At 39.6% G+C, this 23,240-nt stretch overlaps 3 protein-coding genes and 1 non-coding gene across 4 annotated transcripts; 1 reads left to right on the forward strand and 3 right to left on the reverse strand.

The window, feature by feature from the left end:
* The first annotated feature begins 438 nt into the window (after positions 1-438).
* On the forward strand, positions 439-6,066 carry LOC108247379 (ninjurin-1). The gene is made up of 3 exons (XM_017435447.3): positions 439-749; positions 3,615-3,852; positions 5,258-6,066. Exons 1-3 carry the CDS (start codon positions 693-695, stop codon positions 5,410-5,412), a joined length of 450 nt encoding a protein of 149 aa, XP_017290936.1. The 5' UTR covers positions 439-692; the 3' UTR covers positions 5,413-6,066.
* Positions 6,062-10,205, reverse strand: card19 (caspase recruitment domain family, member 19). Its single transcript, XM_017435443.3, has 6 exons — positions 10,159-10,205; positions 9,625-9,764; positions 8,874-9,030; positions 8,710-8,772; positions 8,235-8,300; positions 6,062-8,096 (listed from the first exon to the last, which is right to left on the reverse strand). Exons 1-6 carry the CDS (start codon positions 10,163-10,165, stop codon positions 7,987-7,989), a joined length of 543 nt encoding a protein of 180 aa, XP_017290932.1. The 5' UTR covers positions 10,166-10,205; the 3' UTR covers positions 6,062-7,986.
* On the reverse strand, positions 6,828-6,955 carry LOC112451365. The gene has a single exon (XR_003040178.1). It is a non-coding gene; the product is annotated as a U6atac minor spliceosomal RNA (small nuclear RNA).
* A 563-nt stretch (positions 10,206-10,768) lies between the features above and the next one.
* LOC108247398 (protein bicaudal D homolog 2) lies at positions 10,769-21,463 on the reverse strand. The gene is made up of 8 exons (XM_017435493.3): positions 20,964-21,463; positions 16,844-17,056; positions 16,177-16,329; positions 15,363-15,827; positions 13,979-14,980; positions 13,712-13,863; positions 13,005-13,236; positions 10,769-11,855 (listed from the first exon to the last, which is right to left on the reverse strand). Exons 1-8 carry the CDS (start codon positions 21,195-21,197, stop codon positions 11,853-11,855), a joined length of 2,454 nt encoding a protein of 817 aa, XP_017290982.1. The 5' UTR covers positions 21,198-21,463; the 3' UTR covers positions 10,769-11,852.
* Positions 21,464-23,240: the final 1,777 nt, after the last annotated feature.

Consider the following 23,240-nt stretch of genomic DNA (forward strand, 5'->3'; position numbering starts at 1 on the left):
TTTAACTCAAATCTCTATTTTTAGTCTCTGTAAAACCATTTTCTCTCTCTCTGTGTGTGTGTGTGTGTGTGTGTGTGTGTGTGTGTGTGTGTGTGTGTGTGTGTGTGTGTGTGTGTGTGTGTGTGTGTGAGAGAGAGAGATTTTGCATCCTACTGGGAGTCATTTTGCATGTCTTGCATCATGCTTGTCTCTCCTCGGGATTTCTTTTTCTCCATGGAGGTGTTTTCACATTTTACTATATGTTTGTATCAATTTGTTATTTTAGGATGGCATTTAATATATAAAAAAAACATATAACAAGAATAAAAGAAAAGTTAAAATAAAAAAATAACCACTATATTTTAAGATGTTGCGCGCAATACCCCAGATTCACCGCTAGATGTCAGCAAAGTCGTGTTATTTGAAGCCGTAAGAGTACTTAGTCTCAACGAAAAATCCCCATTTGACTTGTCTCCTTCCACGACATCACCGTCTCATTTCACATATGGTGAAATAAACTCTTCACAGCATCGGAAGTTCACGCTCCTCCTAAAAGTCCGCAGTTTTCTGAGAGCGGCCGCCCCCATTGTCGGAGGGGCGTTAGTCGGCAGCTCCTCTCTTATCTCCCTCGCAGCAAGCGGGACATTTTACATTCAGTCCCTCCACGGCTTCCAGCTGCATGACCAGGCTTTTCCGCCCTCGAGGATAAAACCATGGCTTCTGCGAACTTGGAGATGAACGGGGATGCTGACCGAAACGGCGAAACGGGGGTAAGGAAGAAAGGCAGCCAGTTGAGAAGGGACAGAAAACATGCTGGTTAAAAAGACACCGCTTACGTCCTGCTCAGTCAGGCGATCATCACAGGAAAAAACTCCCGGTTAACAGGGAGACATTAGTCTGGGTAAAGGGAAATGTGGAGACTTCTTATTTGTATCTCCATCCAGTCTTATTACTGATGTTAGTTAAACTTAAATGGTGTTATCCGGAGGCTTTGGCTTTGGTCTTTATTATAAGATTAGGTTTCAAATATATTTTTGTTTTGTTTGTGTTGTGAGACGATTTCTCCCCCTTTAGTCTGCTCTGTTAGGAGTCAGTTTACACCTAATGATAGACGAGACATGGCTCTGTGTGTGTGTGTGTTCAGGGGACTTTCTCAGCTCTGAGAGGGGTCAGGTGGGTTAATGACTGACCCAGAACCAGAGCCAAAACCACTGATCCCGATCAGGGATATGGGACCAAAAGCTTTTGAATAAACAACACATCTTTGTACTAAAAGTGTCCAAAATGCTCAACATTTACTGTATATTCAGACTTTTAGTAGCTCCTCTTACATTCCAAGTTTTCTTATTTATATTATTATACTTGAGTGTTTTCATTTCCAGGTTCTTTGTACTTTTACTTTTTGAGGCTACTCTTTGGCTGCTCTGGTCATATGTTAGAGTGAAAATGGAAATTTTCTATGACAGCTTTTTGACAAAAAGGACAAAACAGCACCCTTAAAGTTTTGAATGAGTTGTTTCTAAGAATTTAGCTTCTCAAGACATTCCTGAACTATGAATAAAGACACATTTTATACTGCAGATGTCCTTGAATCAGTCAGTGTTCCTTCATTTTTTTCTTACTTTTAGATAGATAGATAGATAGATAGATAGATAGATAGATAGATAGATAGATAGATAGATAGATAGATAGATAGATAGATAGATAGATAGTTCACATTACCTGGGAATAGTATAAAGGATACTATCTGCAGATCTGCAGAAAGGTGTAGGCTTTGAAGGAATAATAAGGTATTATTTAACCTTTTTATTCCACTTTTTTTTCCTCAGTAATGAGACAGTTGGAGACAGTGGAGAGAGCTCGCACTTGTACTCGTACTCGAGTGCATTCCTGTAGTTAAGGGGGAATAAACAAAAGTGTTAAAGCCTGGTTGAAAGTCAGGATTTGAATGAAGTGACATAAACAAGTTGAGAATGTTGAACATGTTTGAGTTTAGCCTCAAATCTGAGCTGATTTATTACTAAATTCCACACAGTTTGGATCATTTAATTTGTTGGACTGCAGGACCAGAACCAACAAGTCTGGAAGAGAGCGTGCCCTGACCCACTGTCTTTACTTTTAAGTATAGTGAATAGAGAACATCTCTTTTTATCCTCTGTATATAAAGCTTTATTTAACTGTTGACTCCGAAGTGTGCAGGAATGTTCTGCGATTGACTCAATCGAAGCCTGAGCAGAACGTCATCCAGCCTGCGAGGCTCTCAGGAAGATCCCAGCTGAGAAAACTGAAAGTGAAGGCAAAGATGGAGGGGAGTGAGGAGGCCTGGTGGCGGTGCGGCGAGCCTCACACTTTTTCGCCGGTTCACCACAGGAGCATCACTTCCCTCTGTGGCCTGGCGGGTTTTTACCACCGCAGAAAGGGGAGCGCAGAGCAGAGTTGACTCTGCCAGCCTGGACACAAAGTCGTCATTGTTGGGGCCCAAAACTTGGCTCCACCCCGATGAAACCCTGAGAAGTGAAAAGAGCCTACAAGGACTGACCACTTATGAGCCGAGTCGGCGAAACGCAAAACATGAAAACGCTCAAAATGTTTTGTTTTTTAATCAAAAAACTATTTATTTTTAAAAGTTTACAGCGATGTTGGTGTGAGTGATTCAAGTTTAATCTTTTTTTTAATATAAATTCTGTATTTAAACTTAAACATATTTGTGACTTTTTAAAATGTTCATAAGAGTAAAAACTTTTTTTTTTTTTTTTGCTGATTTTGGACAAATATCTTCTGACGCAAGTGTGTGACCTCCTCGGTGACGTGGCATATTATTTATGACCTGTTCTGACCCCAACTCAGTGACCTTTTGTGTCATAACTGTTTCTATTCTGCAAAAAAAAGGGGAGGAAAAAAAAAAGGTTGTACTTCTGTTAATTATTTCCCTGCTCGCAGCAAACAACTCATATTGGCCAATTCATGTTTTTTCCCCCATCATACCTCATCACCTCTGGTTTAGTTTTAGATTTTCTTGAAAAGATTTATGATTAAGGCTTTGAAAAGTCATTAAAACATTCGCAAATAACTCATAAAGCTAATCGATGATCAGAAATGTGAATTATGTTTTTCAGCACTTCAGAATGTAAAAAATGAAATGAACAAATTTAGACCAAAACGTTTGTATCAAGTTGAATCTTCATTTTAATATTTAATATATATATATTTTTTTTATATCCCAGTTTTATTTTACAGAATGATCTTGTCCTGGTACATTTCTGATATTTCTCGGGATGTTTTGCACTAAAAAGGAGCGATTTTTAATTTTTTGTTTTTACTTTTAGCCAGTTTCAAATCATTTAAAAATTCCAGTATGATAGCAGAAGCAGAGGACTTCTTCTTTTGGTCTCTTAAAAATAAGTTTAATCTGGTTTGAGTGAAAGAGAAACTGCAGCAGCGCCTCAAAGGTTAAGTTGCAGAATGAGACGTGCTCATTAGGTCGGGGCTTTTTTGCTTTTTTTAAATAACTGAAAAGTGTTCGATTAATATTACTGTGAGCTGATCAAATCTGCTCAATCTGAAACCCATGAGAGCTGGACCGCTGTGTGTGTCTTTCTGCCGTCCTGATGTCAGCGTTTTGTGTGTGCGTTCAGGTCCCGCTACGAGACAACTTGAGACGGCAGCGCAGACCCCTGAACATGAACCATTATGCCAATAAGAAGAGCGCGGCGGAGAGCATGCTGGACGTGGCTCTGCTGATGGCCAACGCCTCGCAGCTGAAGGCCGTGCTCGAGCAGGGGCCGGACTTCAGCTTCTATGTGCCGCTCATCACTCTCATCAGCATCTCTCTCATCCTACAAATCCTGGTGGGAGTGATGCTCATCTTCATAGGTCAGTTCGGACTTTATCTTGTGTCGAATATATTCTCTTCAGGGCCTAAGAAAGTCCTGAGTTTAAAAAAAGGAGCCAGGAGTACATTAAAATAACTAGGCTGGATCAAAACTGATGTTACTAAATCATAGCTTATCACTACTTATAACAAATGAAGCTTAAAAAGGTTCTTCATGTCAACAAAAACATACAGAAGCTGCAAACCCTGACCTTTCCTGGAGACCCCTTTAATTTAAAGTCCTTTAACAAATCACTCACACTGCAGGATAAATGTGCAGCGGGTTGTTGTGTCCGTACGTTTCAGAATCCAGCATCCGTGGTGGTTTTTCCATCGAATATTTTGCACACTTGACGCCATGATGCCATTTAGGAAGGGCGGCAGCTATTTCTTTTAAGCAAGACAGTTCCAGGCCAGATTTTAATGTTCTCCTGCAACAGGATGCTAAACTGCCCTTCCTGTAGTCCCGACACGCAACCCACTTCAAATATTTAGTGCAAGTCAAAAAGAAAATACAGAAGACTCTAGACTCTATGTGAAGCAGCTGAAATGATACAGCAAGCAAAAGGGAGTGAGAAATTGCTTTCAAACAAACCGCGGTTTCCTTCATTTTGTACCCGAGTATCATTTAAGGAAGAGGTCAGTTCTGAGAAAACATGTTCCTATTCCATATTCTGTGCGTAATTTATTTATTTTTTCATTATTACGCAAGCTAAGTGTTAATATTAGCAACAAAAATAGAATTTTCAAGAGGCGTAATGCAGCACAAATTAAAACAAATATAACAGTATGAAGTTTAAATGATTAGCACTATTACACAATATCTTAACTGGAATGCCAGTTTTATGACCAGCTATATAATATTAACTCTTATTACGCACAAATGTTTGGACAAATACTCATTAACTGAAGTGTTTCTTGTAAATATTTGGAGTCAGTAATTAGGGCCAGCCTTTCAAAGCTGGCCTTCCCCCTCACACTGGCGAGCCCCCCCGGGCTGGTTTCTTGTCTCGTCCTAACAGCAAAAATATTATTGTAGAAGAGCGAGGCGTGTTTTGACAACCGCAGCAGGAAGTGGCAGCCTCTGCTCTCAGCTGGTTCCAGTTTTTAACAGCACTGTTGGCCATTAGGTAGACGTAGTCTCAGGAGAACTGACATCACCAAGATGGCACGTAAAACGACAGGCCTAAAACAAACCCACACGCTTCATTCACAGATCAGTGAGGCATGTGATTTCTCACTGGATCAGTGAGATAAAGAGAGGTTATCATATGTGCTTCAGGAAACATTACTTAACAGTTGTGAGAGGAAACTCCTTACTGCCCCCTTGGTGGAGGAAATGATGTCACTGCAGCTGGTTTTGGACACAGTGTGACGGCTGCTTGTTTTGTTTCCCGTTTCTGCCAGTGAAGTGGAATCTAAACGACGAAAGCACGCACTACAAGCTGAACATCTTGGAGAACACCGCCACGGCCTTCGTCTTCGTCATCGTCGTGGTCAACGTCTTCATCACAGCCTTCGGCGTGCAGCGGCCCAACCCGGGACCTTCGCCACCTTCTTGACATGCTGCTCAACCGCTGCCCGTCGAGGCCTCGGCGTTATCGACCACACTGATTTACCGAACATGACAGTCATGTTATCTACAGTCTGCCTTGTTTTTATGTCCGTTTTCTTCTTTAAACATGGACCTGAAAAAAAAGGTGGTTCTTTTTTTTATTATCATTTTTTTATACTTTTGATCAGGTTACTGATACAAATAAAAGACGGCCTTTATGAAACAAAAAGACTCTACTGTGTAAATCAAAAAACTCAGTTTTCACTTCCAGGAAAAAATGACTTTCTGCTGTTATTTTTTTACATTTTTGTGTTAGTATGTTATTCAGGCATTTTGTAACAAAACTTAATCAAAATGAAGTCTTCCTCCTCTGCATGATGCTTTACTTTGTACAACAGCTTTACAGTGGGGGTAAATGTACTTGTTTACTGTGCTTTAAAACCCCATTCAATGAAGTGGGCTTTCTTTATTTAAATGCTATGCAAAGTATAATATTTAAACTGATTTACAAGTACGTTACTTAGTATCTATCTATATTATCTATGTCTGTGTGTTAACTTTTTTAAGGACCAGAACGCTCGCTAGTTGTATTTATATACTCTTGTACAGTCACTGCTGTTTAAATTATATTTTTAAATAAAACAAGAAAAACCAACTGTTACCCATAGTTTTTTATTTTATTTTATTTTAATTTACAAAACTAAAGGACTTGCATGTAATTGCACTTGCAAATCTAAGACATTTCTCCAGAACACGGTGCCCACAAAACATGACAAACAGATTAAAGATACTTTAGATTACGAGACAACAAAAAAAAACTTTCTCATTCCTCCTTTAGAATAACATTTTTAAAAAAGACAGGAACAAGACACTGAAAGCAGTTCAACCTCTGTATAAAAATGCACGTCACTGTGGAGCCATCCATTCCATAACGTTTACAAACTGCCTAAATATTATCCAAATTTATATTAATACATGTTATTTAATTACAAACTTTAGATAAAATAGACTAATTGCAAAATCATCTTTTTTTAGGAGAGGCACATTCGGTTATGATCAAAACTTATCTTATATCCACATTTTAGGATACAATAATTATCACTAACTGGGAGACAAATGTGCAAACTACCAATCAATGTTAAAAACTAGGCTTATCTATATCACAAAGGGTTTAGAGACTGAGCATAAAAACTCCAATAACCCTGTGGGATCCAATGAGAAGTTAATAATGCCTCTGGCCAGCAGGAAAAATAAAAATACTCCATCCTGGCAAGTGGAAACAAAAGCAAGGGGAGGTAATGAGGCACGTTTACGTTTTTTTCTAGCTTCACACTGAAAACAGAAAGCATGGTTCTAGAAACAAACAGGGTCAGTTATAAGGCATCTTCAAGAAAAATCTGTTTAATAAATATTACAAGAAAAAAAAAAACTTGGTTAGAGATGCCACGAAGTAGGTGGCAATGCCTTAACCGTATATGTGTTGCTGGCCACAAGGGCCAATTCCATCCTTGTCAAGGGGAGTGCTAACCTTCTCTCCTTTCATACAACACACTTGCTCTGGGCGAAACGCTCATATATAAAGACTGAAAAGTACAATTCACCTTCAGTTACGGTGCAATTTACAAAGAAAATGAAATTCAAAAAGACATTCGTTTCGTGATTATTGTTTAAATAATCACCAATTCACCCGTAACGTTACGTTATTTTGTTGCTTTAATCAACGATTTATACGTTTTGTCGTGTGATATCTACACCCACAATGCACTGCGTCCGGAAGGCGGCACGTCATTGGTGAGAAATGTCACGTGATGCCTAAAAAAGACGCTCAACGCGTTTTAAATTTAGTTTTACATATACCATATCGTCTCGGGTCGTTCCGATAATGAGATTTTACTTTATTTTATTTTTTTCCTTCTTCAAATATGAGCAGCAGAATTTATATATATAAAAAAATAACACAACTTTAACGATGTAGTTTGTCTTTTGTCCACAAGATGGCCGTGATTGTGCAGAATCAGGTTTATAGCCTCCTGTTTCAGGCTTTAAGCTATACAGCTGAGCTTCATGACCTTTTTCAACTTTTATATAAACAATAGTAGTGATACCTCAACACATAAAACAAAGATTATCTAAAGTTCAAGCAACAACAAATAAATATACTGATTATTTTGGGACTTATTGTGAGGTGGCTTGTTTTTTAAATCATAAATGTATCTTCCCCACATTTGGGTGTTTAGGGCACTTAACTTTTTAACCAATACAGTAATAATAGCGTTTTCTTGCTGTGTGTTTTTGTATAAAAATATTTACACAATTAGAGGTTGCGCCGACTTACTTTTTTGCACGTCTCTAGCCTTAAGTCTATTTTATCCCTTTAACCCAGTCGACAAGACACGAGAATAAAATAAATGAGCAAAAGTGCCAAATTTGTCTTGTCTCTTTTCAAACCCAACACAAAATAAAAATCTGCACTGTGCATATTTTACACCAAGTGCAAAATTAGTTTTGAACACTTGAAAAGATACAGCATGCTTTGGTAGTATCAGTAATTCTGAAGCACCAGATGTGAAGGAGTCACCCATTACTTCATGAGGCCTTCTTCAGTGTACCATATAAGAACCTCCTGAGCTTTGCTTTTCAAACCAAGGGCCGCCATCCCAAGGGCCCGGCTGCCTCCAGACACTTTAGCTTCTACAGGAAAAAACAAAAAAACAATTGACATAAAAAAGAATCAGGTTTAAAATAATACACATTGACAAGCCAATGAAGTTACAAAATCTCAAAGTATTTAAATGCATTGTTGGAAGAAACGAAAAAAAAACTATTTACCACTGTAGTAATGAAGTACAGCCATTCCCAGAGCAAGGCTGAAACAGCCCAGAAAGAAAAGGGGGGCTGGAATGAGCACAGAAATATAAAGGTCAGTATTTACATTCAGCTCTGTTAAAATATATATCACAATACTTTTAGACTGATTACTTTTTGTAAAACAGATTAAAAAAAAAAATGTTTTTAAGTCCTGGCTCAGCTTTAATTATATTATTTTTACCATTTAGTTCACATTAAAACCATGGACACCAAGAATAATTTTTAAAACATCAATATGAATTTCTGAAATACCTCAAGAGAACTTCAAACCACTGAACTTATTTTTCAGTCTCTGAAGACATGAAACGTACAATACAAACTGGGACTTTAAGCACAATTAGCACCTTTGACATGTGTCTATTAAGATGTGCGAATAAGTAGACCACACAAACGTTCATGCATCTGAGACATCTTGCTTCAATGTCACGTTACCCACCTCTGTCGTTCAAATTGTACTTCTGCTTGTGAGCACGAGGTAGCATGAGCGGATCCAAGGCATCTGAGGTAAAGGATTAAAAGAAACAATGAAATACAAAATCAATACACACTTTTGTGAAATACCTTAATAAATAATAAATGTTTGTGGGGAAGGGTGCCGACCCCTGAGGCGGAGCCGTGTGGGCAGGCTGTAGTACACCTCCTCCACGTGAAGATGAAGAGCTCGGTAAAACTCCCTGCAGGCTTCCTCGCCTTTTCCCTGCAGGTGGGTCAGGAGTTCGCCCAGGCGGACGCTTGTCGGGACATCCAACTTCCTGAACTGTGCGAATGTTAGAAACAATTAAAAGGACATTCTTTAAAGGTTCTGATCTCCCAAAGGCATCTGTATTAGTTAAAAAAAATTGGTCACTCTTCTTGTAAAAGTGTTACTTTTAAGTCTTTATTCTCCGCCAACACATGAATTGACTTGATTGTGTTTAGTGCCATCTGATCCCTGTACTTGAAGCTGATTGAGGAACTGTGCTGATAACCTCATATATGCAAAGATGGATTATAAATCCATACATTCAGTGTAACTTTATTATTTTACTTTATGTAATGATTTTTTAAGTTGCTATTTGTAAGCTGCAAGTTTCTAGTTGCTTTTTTATAGATTAAAGTTTTGCATAGGGCTTCCAAACACATTTCAACAGATTTACAACTACCACATGCAATGTTTATGCACCAGTAATGATAGTTTACCATACACATTTTATGATCATCTGACACTAATATGTGCTATTTTGAAGCAGAGTGACTACACCTCCCATTGAGAGCCTTTGCAAATAACATTTTTGCTGTAAATTTCAGATAAAAAGCTTTGATTCCGCTGCACAACTAACTGCAGGCCATATGAATACAGCTGGGGGCTCACTTTGGTGGCCTCCTTGTCTGTGAGGATCTGCGGGTAGATCCTGTTGAGCTGCAGGATGAGTTTGTCCACCAGCTCCGTGTCCAGCCTCTGCTCAGCTTTGAGGAAGGCGCTGTCCTCAGTCAGCTGCTCGTGGAAACTGTCTGTCCGAGTCAATGACAAGTTTTCATTGAAAATGTGCATTAGCTTCCAACGAGGACAACAGAAAACCGCCTTTATCGTTTTATGTATTTGAAACAGAAGCACGTAAACAGGCATGAGGGTTTGGGATGGCCGAAAAACTAAAACTGCTGATAAAAAGTTTACTGTAAAGCTCTTTGTCCTGACAAACTTTCTGTTGGAGAACTTTTCAGGACCCTTAAAATGACTTGTATGACATTCCACCGTCTTTGACAAAGCGAGGAAACCTTTCAGGTCGTTAAAGCGGAGGTAATGTCGGAGATATGAAACTTATAGGGCGTATAAAGACGGAATAACAAGGTTTGTTCAAAGAAAAATAAGCGCTACTTTAAATTTTAGTTTAAAAATGACACAAACCTCCCATTGTGGCGTCCCCTCTGGATTCAGTTGGTTTGGACGCGCCCTCTGACGTCATCACGCCGGAACTGTTGCGTTTACGTCGACGTTCTCCGAAACGTGAAACCGAAAACCTACTTTTTCCAGCATAAACAAAACTAGACAGGGAAAATGACGAAGTCACCTTTTATTTATTTGACAGATATTTATACCCAACAAAACTCACTTTCTCGTAATTAAAAGCCAAAACATTAGCTACATCTTTTTGAAGCAGGTTTTGTTGGTTTGGAGGTTGAAGTTTCCTTAAATATTTTTAAATAAAAATCTAGTAGAGTTTGATTATCTTTCAATGTCATATTTTAAATATGTATACATCTCAGCAAAATGTTATATTTGTATTGCTGTATTTGTTAGATGTGAGGCCAAGATCAAATCCATTTATTCCTAAAAGTAAAAAAAATGGGCACAATAATGAAACATAATATAGATGTAAGAGACCTTTATAAAAGTAGTAATCAGTACATCTCACCATTTTTTATCTGAATGGAAGAAGTAATGCCTCAAAATAGTGAGGATTTTTTTTTTTTGGAAAATACATAAATAAAATTAAATAAAAAACACCAAACATCTCTTAAGTGTGAAAGTTAGATTTATTTCATCACCAGCCTTAACTGGAGGTAGTAACAGGAGCCATCATATACTGTGCTATTGTTTAACCACAGTTCATCATTAAACTGTAACCGGACATCTAAATTCAAACTCCCTCATTCAACAAAAAGGATAATGAATCCTGTAGTCTGAGCAGAGACAAATAAATACAATTTCAGTTGTAGTAAGACGACATGGAAAATCAATACTATCACAAAGAACAAACATTTACTTTTTTGTTCATTTAAAACAAACAAAAAAAAAACCTGGTTTACAAATTGCACTTAGACACAAAACACGATGGCACTGCAGACATATTACTTTTACACTTTAAAAGAATATAAAAGCTGTATTAAAAATGACTTAAAAACTCCTTTATGAATAAACTTTATGAATACTAATAACATTTGTTAACTTATAAATCTTTAAATAAGTTTATCATTTAAAAAAAAGTTCCTGTCTTGACAAACTGGAAGAAACTAAGCAGAGCTGTAATTTTGAAACAAGACTGCCAAGTTGAGTACAACACTAGTTTACAAACTAACCATATATTTTCATATTCATTGTTTGAACTCTTCTGGTTTTTAAGGCTAACATAATTCCTGACTTTGCTGCTATAAAATAAATTAGGTTAGGAAATACTGAAACACTTGAAACTGTAACAGAGAATCTGACAGGTAAGAGTTACCAACACTGGAAAAAATAAAACGAGCTTAATTTTAGGGAAAGATATGAATAATCTATGAGTAGATATGTAATAACAAAAAGTGCTCAGTCATGGTAACAGGCGTCATTAACACATCTATCGTCATCCTTCCTCTGCTTCGGCTGTCGTCAATCTGCATATTCCTGGAAGACTGATGAGCCGGTACTGAGTCATTCTCCACAGTCTCGCTGTTGAAGGAATTTTATTTACTTGTTTTGGCACTCTTAAACCAGTTTCTTAATGAATACTGCTGAATTTGTTGTGTTTGTGATGACGTGATTTCTCCGAGTAAAGGAACCAGGAACACAGGGTAACTGTCACACTCTGACAGGCTTCCTTAAGGACACTTGGCTTGAGGGGTTTACTGCAAATGAAGAGCAAAGACAAAACAAAATCCCAATTTAAAAGTTCCACTGCATTAATGAGATGAAGTTCATTGACTATAAACAAGCACTGAAAACGTCTAAAGCAAACACAGAGAGTTTTAAGTAAAAAAAAATGATCTGAATGGAGAATTCAGTAATGAAACACAAAGTACAGAAGATTTATATAGCTGTATTCAGATTATAAGATTATCACTGAAATCCAATTATTGTATGGTTTATATAGTGTGTTTCTCTTTTAAGTGTGAGTTTTTCACTCCTAGTCAGTGGCGACTGGTGGAGTTTTCTCCGGGAGGGGCTATAACTCCAAAATAGACATATACCAAAACATATACTGAGGTATCACACCAGTGTGTTTACAGGAATCAAAACAACAGAAGCAACATTATAATGTACATATAAATGCACAAGTGCTTCCTGAACACACCAATCCTTACAAAGACAGAGGTCCTCCAAGGCACAAGCCTGTAGGGCAAATTTAGTGTTTATAAGACCTGTTCTCTCCCTTATTTTTCAAAACTTTACCCGAGAAAATACGTCAAAGCTCGTTTTATGGTGCGAGCACTCACTACGTCACGTATTCTGAACGTACAATATAACAAAGATCGGATGTCTCACTCCGATTAGAATTCAAAGCCAAACATTTTAAGTTTTTAGGATAAATTTTCTTAAACCAGTTATTAACTATGAACTTATTTATTACCTAATTTGGGGAATTTATAGCTGATTTTACTTAAAAGATCAGACATGGATTCAGAAGTAAACAGTTGAGTAATGTGCATTTTATGCGGTTTAAGACATAAATTGTATAAGTAAGTCATAGAAATACGAATAAACAATTATTTATTATGTTTCAGATATTTGTTTCTTCTTAGGCTACTTGATGCTTTGTTTTCATATTAAAACAAACAACTAGACACAGAAGGAATGCTCCTTAATAATAATAATAATAATAATGACTGACAACCCATAAAAGAAAGAAAAACATTCAGCTTGACCAAGCAATTATTGTGACTACATTCTGTAATAATACAAAAGAAAACCTAAATGTATGCAAACCCTGAACTGAACAAATGCAAATCTTGTTTCGTGTCTCAGGAGTGATTTATGCAGTGGATCATCTGACTCACATGGTGGTTGGAAGAAGCTCCCTTGCCCTTTGTTTTGCCCTTGCCTCCCACTGCTGTGGCGCTGTTGCGTCGCGCTTGCTCGTGGTCGAACTCCAGATCCTCGAGGCGTTGAGTCAAAGCCAGCTTCTGCTGAATTGCCATGCGCAGCAGTGAATTCAGCGTCTTCTTCTCGTCCTCGGCAGCAGCCAGCTGCCTCTGCATGTCGTCTAGCTGGATCACATACTCGTCGCATCTGAGAGGAAGAGAGGAAGTAGGAGAGGACAGCAGAGATAAACATTACTGCCAGTAGAGGGAGTAGTTGAGTTGGTCTTGAGTTGGTCATGTTTTCTCTATTTTTCCAATATTTTCCAGATGGCAGGATAAGTTCCCTGCTGTCTGCCTGAGTATTACATCAAACTTTTCCCACAATGCTTTGTGTCTTCATTATATACACATACAAACAAAATGATAAGGAGAATCAGCAAAGGGGGTTAAATGTTTCGAAATGCTGGGGGAAAAAAACAAAATCCAGACATTTTATCATACTATCTGACTAAGAGTGATATTTTGTTTTATTTGACTAAACAGGTTATTTTTAGTCACTTTTCATACATCTGTGTTTAATGAACACAACAGACATTTTATTTACTGATGTAAGTATGAACACTTTCATGCTGGTCAGAATAAAAGGGATGTCGGTCATTATGTTTACAGAGATCACACCTTACCTTGTAGCAAACATGGCTCGAAGGGATGAGAATGTAGCTGCATCCTCTTTCAGAGCCTTGAGTTCGTTACGGAGCTTCCTTATCGTCTCAGTCACCATGGCCTTCTCACTTTCATACTTACTCTTCAGGTTGGCCAGAGCAACCTCTGCTGTCTAAATGTAGAAAAAAAAAATCAATTATTGAACTAAATAATTTCCATCCTCTCACACGGCACACATGCATACACATGAACACACATATTTGCAATTCATAGAGCTCTCCTCTGACCTGTTTGGTGGCCTTGAGCACAGCTCGGAGAGTAGCAATTTGTTCCCTTTTGGTGCTAAGCAGGGACTTGAGTTTGAGGATCTCTTCCATGCAAGCTTCTTTGTCTTTGTCTGCCACGGTGCTCAGCTCCAGACTAGCGAGTCTCTGACGGGACAGCTCTGTCGTCCGGTCCACTGCCTGCTGCAGGTGGCGGATCTGGTCCCTGATGATATCTACGAGGTTATAGATGTTCATGGGTTCTGGGCGGGGCTCTGGGGCTGGAGATGCTGTAACAGTGGCGCTGCTGGAATCTGAGCTTCCACTTCCGTTCTCACTGATCAGCCCACTGGTGAGGAGTACAGTCTGGTTCTCCTTCCCTTCTTGCCCCCTTCTCACCATGGCCTTGCCTTCCTTGTAGTAGTCAAGCATGACTCGGTTCGGGGTCTCGTTGTTGCACATGCACACGTGGTTGTACAGATTGGCCAGCTCTTCACTGAAAGCTATGAGTTCATCCTGGGCAACGTTAAGACTTCCAAGTGATTCTCCCGCAGCCTCGCTAACCAGACGGAGCTCCTTCTCCAGACGACACACCTCCGCTTTATCCGCTTGGCTCATCTTCTCCAGCGAGAACAGCTTTGAGCTCAAGTCTTGGACCTCACTCTCCAGCCGTGCTCGCTCCTCCTCATATTGCGTTCGACACTCCTCGTACTGTGCCCTCAGCGTTTTCAGCTCTTGCCTCAGCTCCCCAGCTTCAGAAACAGCCACGGTGTACTTACACTGCAGGATCTCCGGGCCGTTGATGTCCAGCTCGTAGTAGTCGCCGTCATCGTGGCTGTCCCTGTCTTTCTCGCTGTCGAGGGCAGACTGGCGCTCCTTGCTAGCCTGAAGTTTCCTTATTGCACTTAGATTTTCAGTCAGTCTGTTGACAGTTTCTTTTTGCTCAGACACGGTGCCATAGGCCTGCTCCAGCTGCTTTTGGCTCTCCTGCAGTGAGTTGATCAGGGCCACTTTTTCACGTTCAACCTAAGGGAGAGAAGAAGAGCCCGACAAATAATAAAGATGTGTCCGATAATAAACTTGGTCAAATTTTTCTTTATGTGTACTTAATTAATAAAGAAAGGTGTGTAATCAGTTGTAAACTCAGGATCTGAATGCATTCCCCTTGCTTTGATTACTCACTTTAGAAACATGCTAGGCCTAAAAATTAGTTTAGAACTGAAAGTCTAACTGGAAGATCTTGCCTATTATCATGAAGCAATGCAATTACAGAATTCAGTATTTGCCTAACATCATGGTTTCTAATCAGAGCTGACAGGTAAACTGGCTTTTGACTAAAGAAATTGAAAAACATGGTTTCAGGCAATGCATTGTATTCAGAAAGTAAACCGTCTTCTGTATCTTGTACCTGTGCAAGCTGTTGTTTCAGTTTCTGTATCTCTGAGATGTTGAGCTCACTCAGCAGGTCGTCCACCAAGCTCGGAGCGGGTTTGAAGGCCCCTCCTCTCTTGTTCATTAACGTTCTGTTGTCTTCATCGCTGTCACTCGACTTGATCAAGCCGTTCTCGAAGCCTCTGATCAGATCATCGTTGTCCGGTTCAAGGATGGAGGAGGGATCCTCGTGGAGTTTGGGGTTATCGGTGAAAACGTTAAAAGAGCTGCTGTACACAGAGCCGCCGATGGTCATGCAATGGGAGAGCTCCTTTCGCAGGGCGGCCTTTTGCTCGCGCTCCGTCTTGATGGTCTCTAAAGCCTCTGTCAGCTGCCGCTCAGCGATTTCTCTCAGACGCATGGCTTCGTCCAGCTGGCTCTGCAGGCACTGGGCATCCTCCTCCAGACGACGGATCTCATGCTTTAGACCTTCAAACTCCACCTATGCACATGGTCAAAAAGTTTAATAAATCAGGAAATTATTTTATTGAAAATAATAGTGTCCATTGTTTTTTTTGCAAATGGAAAAAAAAAAAAAATCACAGGTTTTCAAAACAAAACGGTTAAAAAATTGTGAAAAGGTGGTTTTTATTCATAAGTTTGAGAGGTATAGTGTTTGCAAATGTTTAAAAATATAATCTAAAGAACAAACAAGTAACAATGTCCAATTTGAAATGATCTCTTTTTGATTTTAATCATAAACTAGACAGAGTACCATTTAAAAATAAAAAAATTTCTACAGCTTAGATGAGATTCAGCACAGGCTTATTTTTTTACCCCGTTTGTCTCACCTGGTTTTGTCGCAGCACAGACACTTGTTTCTGAAGAGAAATATTATCCTCCTCCAAATCAGTGTAGTCCTGCAGCAGCCGAGCCTCCCGAACTTTATACTCCCTAATGTCATCTCGCAGCTGACAGCGCTGCATTTCTGCCAGCTCTGAGTTCTGCACACAAGACAGAGGAGGACAACAAAAGGACAACAGACCGTTATTGCAAATGGTATAAACAAAAGCTCATTAAAATCTATAGTCACTGTCACTGGATGTATTTTAGTGTCAACAGTGCAGACTACATAATTGCAGTGCTTTCCACAGTGTGGCTGAAATTAGGATCATCCTTACAGCATGTTTCACATACCGCTGGAGCAGGACCTTGGCAGGAAGCAATTCAGACAAAAAGACTCAGTAGAGGACATCCTTTGTGTCACTTGTTGAGGGCTTTTAAGCTTAAGACAGACCCTTTCTTTGTTCTTTCTTTGTTACAAGCACCCATACTGACAACTTTAACCCCTAGTATATTCTTTAATTGTTTCACCACATTAACACTTCCTTGGTTCACTTCATCATGTAGCCGCTCTGATCAGTCATGCTTTCAGCTGATCTTGCTCAGAAAAATCACTGAGTTAAATCAGGTTTATTTAAATTAAATTCTAAATACCAGGACAGAAGAATAAATTACCTCTCTAGTCTCAAGGGCAATAGCTGATAGACGATCGTTTTCTGCTTGCGCACTGGACAGGGACGCTTTGGCCTGTCGGAGCTCATTCTGCAAATCCAGGACCTTCTGCTGGTAGAGAGCCTCTTTGCTGGCAGACTCCAGGATCAACGACTCCTCCCTGCTTTCACCATCTGCTGCCACCTTCCTGTGGGTAGAGTAAGCGTGTCCAAAGGCCTGAAGACAGAAAGACAGACGGACAAACTCACTGTAATGTGGAAAAACAAACCTGTTTTTAAGTGCATACGCAGAACCATAAATATATTTTTTTTGTAGTTTGTTCTTTTCTGTTTACATTTACAGCATGTAATTATCAAAGTTTACCTAAAAGTTCAACTAAAATTTTGAGTTACTTTTGTTCATTTCTCATTTTTTTTCAATTAAAAACGACCTACAACTTTAAAAGATGACACACAGATGGTGTGTCATCTGTGTGTCAATCACAGATGACACACCAAGTACCTTCCTGTTTCTCTAATCACTGTGCCTGTAGTAGCTCAGTCATCTGGAAATTCTTTCTTACCAGCTCCTTTCTGAACTCCTCACAACATTCTTCATTCCTCAGTGTCCACCATTTGCTCCTCTTCTCTGCCTTTACTCTTTTCCTCCTCTTCATACAACAGTCATCCTACACACCACCATCTGATGCTGTCTGGCCACACTCTCCCCTGCTACAACCTTACAGTCCACCATCTCCCTCAGGTTACCTCTTCTACACAGGATGTAGTCCATCTGTGTACTCCTGCCTCCACTCTTACAGGTCACCCTGTGTTCCTCCATCTTTTGGAACTAGGTGTTGACTACAGCCATTTCCATCCTCTGGGCAAAATCTGCCACCATCTGTCCTTCCTGGTTTATTTCTTTGACACCAAACCTGCCCATCACTTCCTCATTTCCTCCGTTTCCTTCACCAACATGTCCATTCAGATCTGCTCCGATCATCACTCTCTCCTCCTTGGGAATACTCTCTATCACTTCATCGAGATCTTTGTAGAATGTCTCTTTCTCTTCTGCATCCCATCCAACTTGTGGATCAAAACCACTGACAACATTCAGCATCAGACCTACTTCTACCTTCAGACACATCACCCTGTCTGACACTATTTTCACCTCGACTACATTCCTTTCTAACTCCTCCTTCAGGACCACCCCTACTCCATTTCTCTTCCTATCCACACCATGGTAGAACATTTTAAACCCTGGCCCAATGCTGTGAGCCTTGCTGCCCTTCCACTTAGTCTCCTGTACACATAATACATCTACCTTCCTGCTCTGCATCATGTCAGCCAGCTCTCTGGCTTTGCCTGTCATTGTCCCTACGTTTAGAGTTGCTACCCTCAGTCCTACACTCTTGTCTTTCCTCTTCTCCCTCTGTCTCCTGGCACGTTTCCCTCCTTGTGGTCTTCGACTAACAGCAGCACAATGTCCGACGGCACCCTGTTTGTCAACAGCACCGGTGGCGGTCGTTCTTAACCCGGGCCTCAACCGATCAGGTATGGTATCACTTGGAAGAGCTCGTATGTTTGTTTTACATCAGATGCCCTTCTTTACCTGGGCTTGGGACCGGCATGAGAGATACACTAGCTTGTGCTCCCTAGTGGCTGTTTTAACAATATGAATAATGTAATGCAGACACAACTTGTGTCTATACAACTCCAGAGCTTTATTTAGTGGAAAGAAATTGAGTTGCTTGTATTGACTTCACTTGTAACATTAATATACTTGATAAGTAATATGTAGTTTTATAGTCATGTGTAAATAACTTCAAAACCATTTAAGCACATTTGTTAACGGTTTAAAAACGTTTTTCATTTACTGAGTTTGCAGCTACAAGAGAAAAGCCATGATGTGAGCAGTGAGTTAACAGTAAAAACAAACCCACTACACTGAATTATTTAAGTGAGAAATGGAAGTGCTTTCATTGGATAGACACGACTGAGTACAACAGCTAAAAAAAGCCTATATGGAAGTCCTTCAGGGAGCGGTTCCTCTAGTGACGAACTGGTTGCAAGAAACTCAGACTGCACTGAACAGAGGGGAAAATCCAAACTTCTGTCTTGAAATGTGACCTTATTTTCCCACAAGTTAAGATTTTAGAGGCTAAAGTTATTTCTTCTTTCATTATTGAAGGGAACCTAAACAGTCATTGCCTACTTACAAAATTATTTCAATTTGTATCAGTCTGGGATTATCTTTTTCAGCCTGCATGGCCAAGTAAAACTGGCTGTTTTGCAACTGACAGGTTCAAACAGAAATTTTAGAAAATGCACTATAGTGATGAAATAAGGGGAAGAAAACAACATAAGACACACTGACTGTGTATAGACCATGTGAGAAGAGAAAGAGAGGCACAAAAAAGATAAAAAGATTTACATGTTGAAGTGGAAGTAGCGAGTGTCAGAATAGCAGCGTTAAACCAGGATCGCACCATTAAACCCTCTTGGTTCTGTGATTATTTATTGTTCTGGGGGCGGTGAGAACAAAACTGATGGTGTGTCTCATTAGCAGACCTGTAGCAGCTACCAGATAGTAAAAGTTGAAGGAGATGGTAGCCAGGGTGGGAAGGGTCTTTAATGATGTTTCCATCTCTGCAACTGAACTGAGGTGGCCTGAGCTTTCAGAGACAGCAGAGGACAGACAGTGATTTGGATTTTGTGTTGCGGAGCCTCTTTGTCTACAGCTGGGCAGTCCATGTACCACATGGACATGCAGTAGGTGGGGATGCTCTCTGTAGTTGTCCTGTAGAAAACCTCCTGCAGTATCATCTCTACATCTCTACTGCTGGGAACTCTGACGTTGATGTGCTCCTTTGACAGCGGCTGAGCAGGAATGATCCTTGAATATGTACAGCCCTAGTAATTAAAACGTCCGCACTCTCTCTCTACTCTGGCTTCATTTGTGAAGAGGGGGAGTGTCAGAATTTCTTTTTCTCCTGAAATCAGTTACCGTTTCCTTTGTTTTTTGTTGTTTTCCGAGCACCATGCTGCCAGTCTCTCCATTTCTTCCCTGTGCTCAGATTCATCCTCCACTGGTTGCATCACCAGCGAACCTAAAAATGGTCCTGGATAGATGTGTTGGGGAGCAGTCATGAGTATAGAGTGAGAGCAGTGAAATGGAGGTGGATGCGCTGGTTTTTACATTTCAGTCAGAAAGTCTTTAACACAAACGGATGGAGGAAGCTGTGCTAACCTCTAGCACAAATAATTTGGTGCAACCGTGATTTAGGAACTTCAAACACATGACACAATAAATGTGTCTTCATGCAGACCATAAAGCCACCGTCAGCTGATTGACGTGATTGTGTTTGTTTCATACCACTGATGTTAAAAGCACAATATTAGTAACTGAAAAGTGGAGGAAAAAAGACGCAGTAAAAGCCATGATTGAAACTCGCTGGCATTTTTGTACAATTTACGCAATTTATTGTGTGTCTTACACACTTTCCGTTGATTATGTTCAACAGAAATTAAACGACAAGGACTAAACCGCCTGAGCTGAATGGAAAGATATTCAGGTCTAAATGAGAGCTACAGAGGAGTGATATAATTAAAGAAAATTCAAGGAGCCTAGAGGTTAGTTGTGGTTATGAGTTGCAAATGTTTTCCCAAGCAAACAATCAGGAAATGTAAAAAAAATGGAAGTTAGGGGAATAAACATGATTAAGAGATATTATCTCGCTTAAAACTTGAAATATTTGCAACATTTGTAAATTACAGCTGTTTATTTTTAGGCCCTAAAGACAAACCAACTATATAAGTATAAAGGTTTAATAAAACATGCTGGGGTCTAATATGATTAGATGGCTTCAGTCCTCACATTCCAAGAGCAAGTATGGGCAAGTGATCAAAGACTGTGCACTTTTTTTGTAATCCCTGAAGGCAAAAAAAAACACTGTTGCAGGAATACATCAGATTAGGATTGTGTGAATAATATGCATTTAGGCATGAGAGTTTCACCTTGTTTTACATGTGTTGGCACTAACAGTTGAGCTCATTTACAGAGCCTGATATTCACACATAAGGTTACAGATGACTGTCAGCCAACACTTGAAATATCTGTCTGCGTGGCTTTGACCTCGGGTTACCTCCTTCAGCTGGTCCAGCTCCTGTCGAACCGCCTCGTACTCCGTCTCCAGCTCATCAAATCGCTGCTTGAGCTGCTGTTTCTCCTCCAGCACCGCCAGCCCATATTCTGCCGCCTGGATCTTCTCGTGTGTCGTCTCTCGGAGCTCCCGGGCCAGACGCTCCACTTCGGCTCGGAGCCACTGCGGCCCAGCTTCTGTCACCAGCACCCCCTCGGGATAGTCCTGCTCCTCCATGGGGAAACCTTGGCGAGCCCAACGGTAACGGGACCCAGCCCCGACGGGTCCGTCTGGCTAATACTAGCACAGGAGGAGGAGTGCAGAAAAAAAGAAAAGCAAGACCACAAATCAGTGCTGTCTTTGTTTGAAGCGCATTATCACTGTCTGAATGGCGTCCAGCTCCTCGTGCCTTTTCCCCGCCACGGACATCGACGAAACGTTCAAACTAGGGATACTTTTATCATTCTCGACTACTTTCCTGTGTCTCTTCATGAGGCTGGCAGAGGAAACTTCAGTTGAGATCATCGCTTGGAAAAAGCTCTCTCCTTATGGTATTCAAATCTTTGCGACAGCGAAGGGAATTGTAGTTTTATGTGAGACGCTATTGCCGCAAAGACTAACGAGTGCAGCTTCTAAATTGACTTCAAGTACCAGAATGCTTAGCGTGACTTTGAGAAGATGCTGAGAACGGCCGGAAGAAGCCGCTGCAACGCTGCCATCTAGTGGTTGGAAAACAGAATTACAACATGTCGACGATAAAGGTTTTTTGTTTTTTTTTTTACTCTCACAAATTGACTTTTTTAAAGATATTAAAAATTCGGCCAGGTTGCGCCAACTAGGATAACAGTTAAATAAAAATTAATACATACATAAATACATAACTATTCTCTCTAGTTATCACTGTATTTATGTATGCAGTTCTCAAGGAATATGATTGTATAGAAGTCCCTTTCCGCCACCTTAATATAAAAAAATCTCCAAGTCATAATTATTAAATGCTATCTAAAAATTATGATTATTAAAGTAGAAGTTTTGTGATAGTATTGCACAAATATGTGATAGATAATAATTAAGAGATGCTAAATCATAATTTCAAGATAGTATATGTCATAGTAATGAGATGCTAAATCATAGTGATGCGATTGTATTTTATAATGATGAGATACTTATTTTTTTCTTTAGATGTAACATAATTTTGTGTCAGTATCTCTTAATTCTACAATGGTATGTCATAATTATGAGTAAGTACTTCATAACTATGATAAGTCATATTTTGCAATAATATTTCATATTTAGGACTTAGAGATTGTTTTAAAACAAATGCAATTATAATATCTTGTAATTATAGTATAGAGGATCTTGTTTTTTTTCCTTCAGAGTGGCAGAAATGGGCTTCCATAGTGTGGCGTATTGTCTGTATTAATAGGGTTATTAATTACTTTAGAGGAAGAAAATCCACAAATATTGTTTTTAATTTAACTCTTGTTGTGTCACTAGTGAGAAATAGTTCATGTCTGCTCTCACTTTGGTCAGGACTTATAAAGTTCTTTTAATGGGTAATTGTTAATATGAATTAAAAATGACATTGAGCCGTTAAAGAAAAAGACCTACGCTGCCTTTGAGGAGCACCTTCTTCAGATCTCAGTGTCCAGGAGGTTAATTACCAGGTCAAAGAGTCAACGTATTTAGGGAAGAGACGATTTAAGGCTTTCAAAGTGTGCAACAAATTATTTGTGAATAAATCAGACCTGAAGTCAGTAAAAAGAGGCAAGCAGGGGAATATGTTCACAAATTTTTAGCTGAAGTGACTGAAGAGCTCTGACTGAGTTTGACCCTTAAAGGCAGACTATTTAATCTGTCAGATTATAAAACTTTTCTTCATCGTTTTTAAGCTTTAAAACAATACAATTATAAGTCAATCAAACACTGACGTAAATATGAAAGCAAAACAAGCTTATCAGGGACTTTCCTTTTTGCTACAGCACTTGGCAGAGTAGTTCGACCAGCTTAGAGGAAGTTGTCAGCTATAGATGTTGATTGCTTTGTTGCCGCTGAACCTGTCTGGAGAATCAGCTCGGCTGGAGTTAAACTCAGATGGTATGTACACCTGGTTTTCAAGGCTTCATTTGATTTGTGGTAATGTTAATTCACTCTAACCCTACTGATGTCATGTTATATTATAATATTACTTCATTCTTGGTGCCCTCTGTGGTTCTGTCCCTCTCTCTTTCTCTCTGCTTTTTGTTTATCTGTAAAACTTTGTGTCTTACTTCTCTTTCA

The sequence above is a fragment of the Kryptolebias marmoratus genome, linkage group LG4, assembly GCF_001649575.2.
Source record: "Kryptolebias marmoratus isolate JLee-2015 linkage group LG4, ASM164957v2, whole genome shotgun sequence".
NCBI classification, from domain to species: domain Eukaryota; kingdom Metazoa; phylum Chordata; class Actinopteri; order Cyprinodontiformes; family Rivulidae; genus Kryptolebias; species Kryptolebias marmoratus.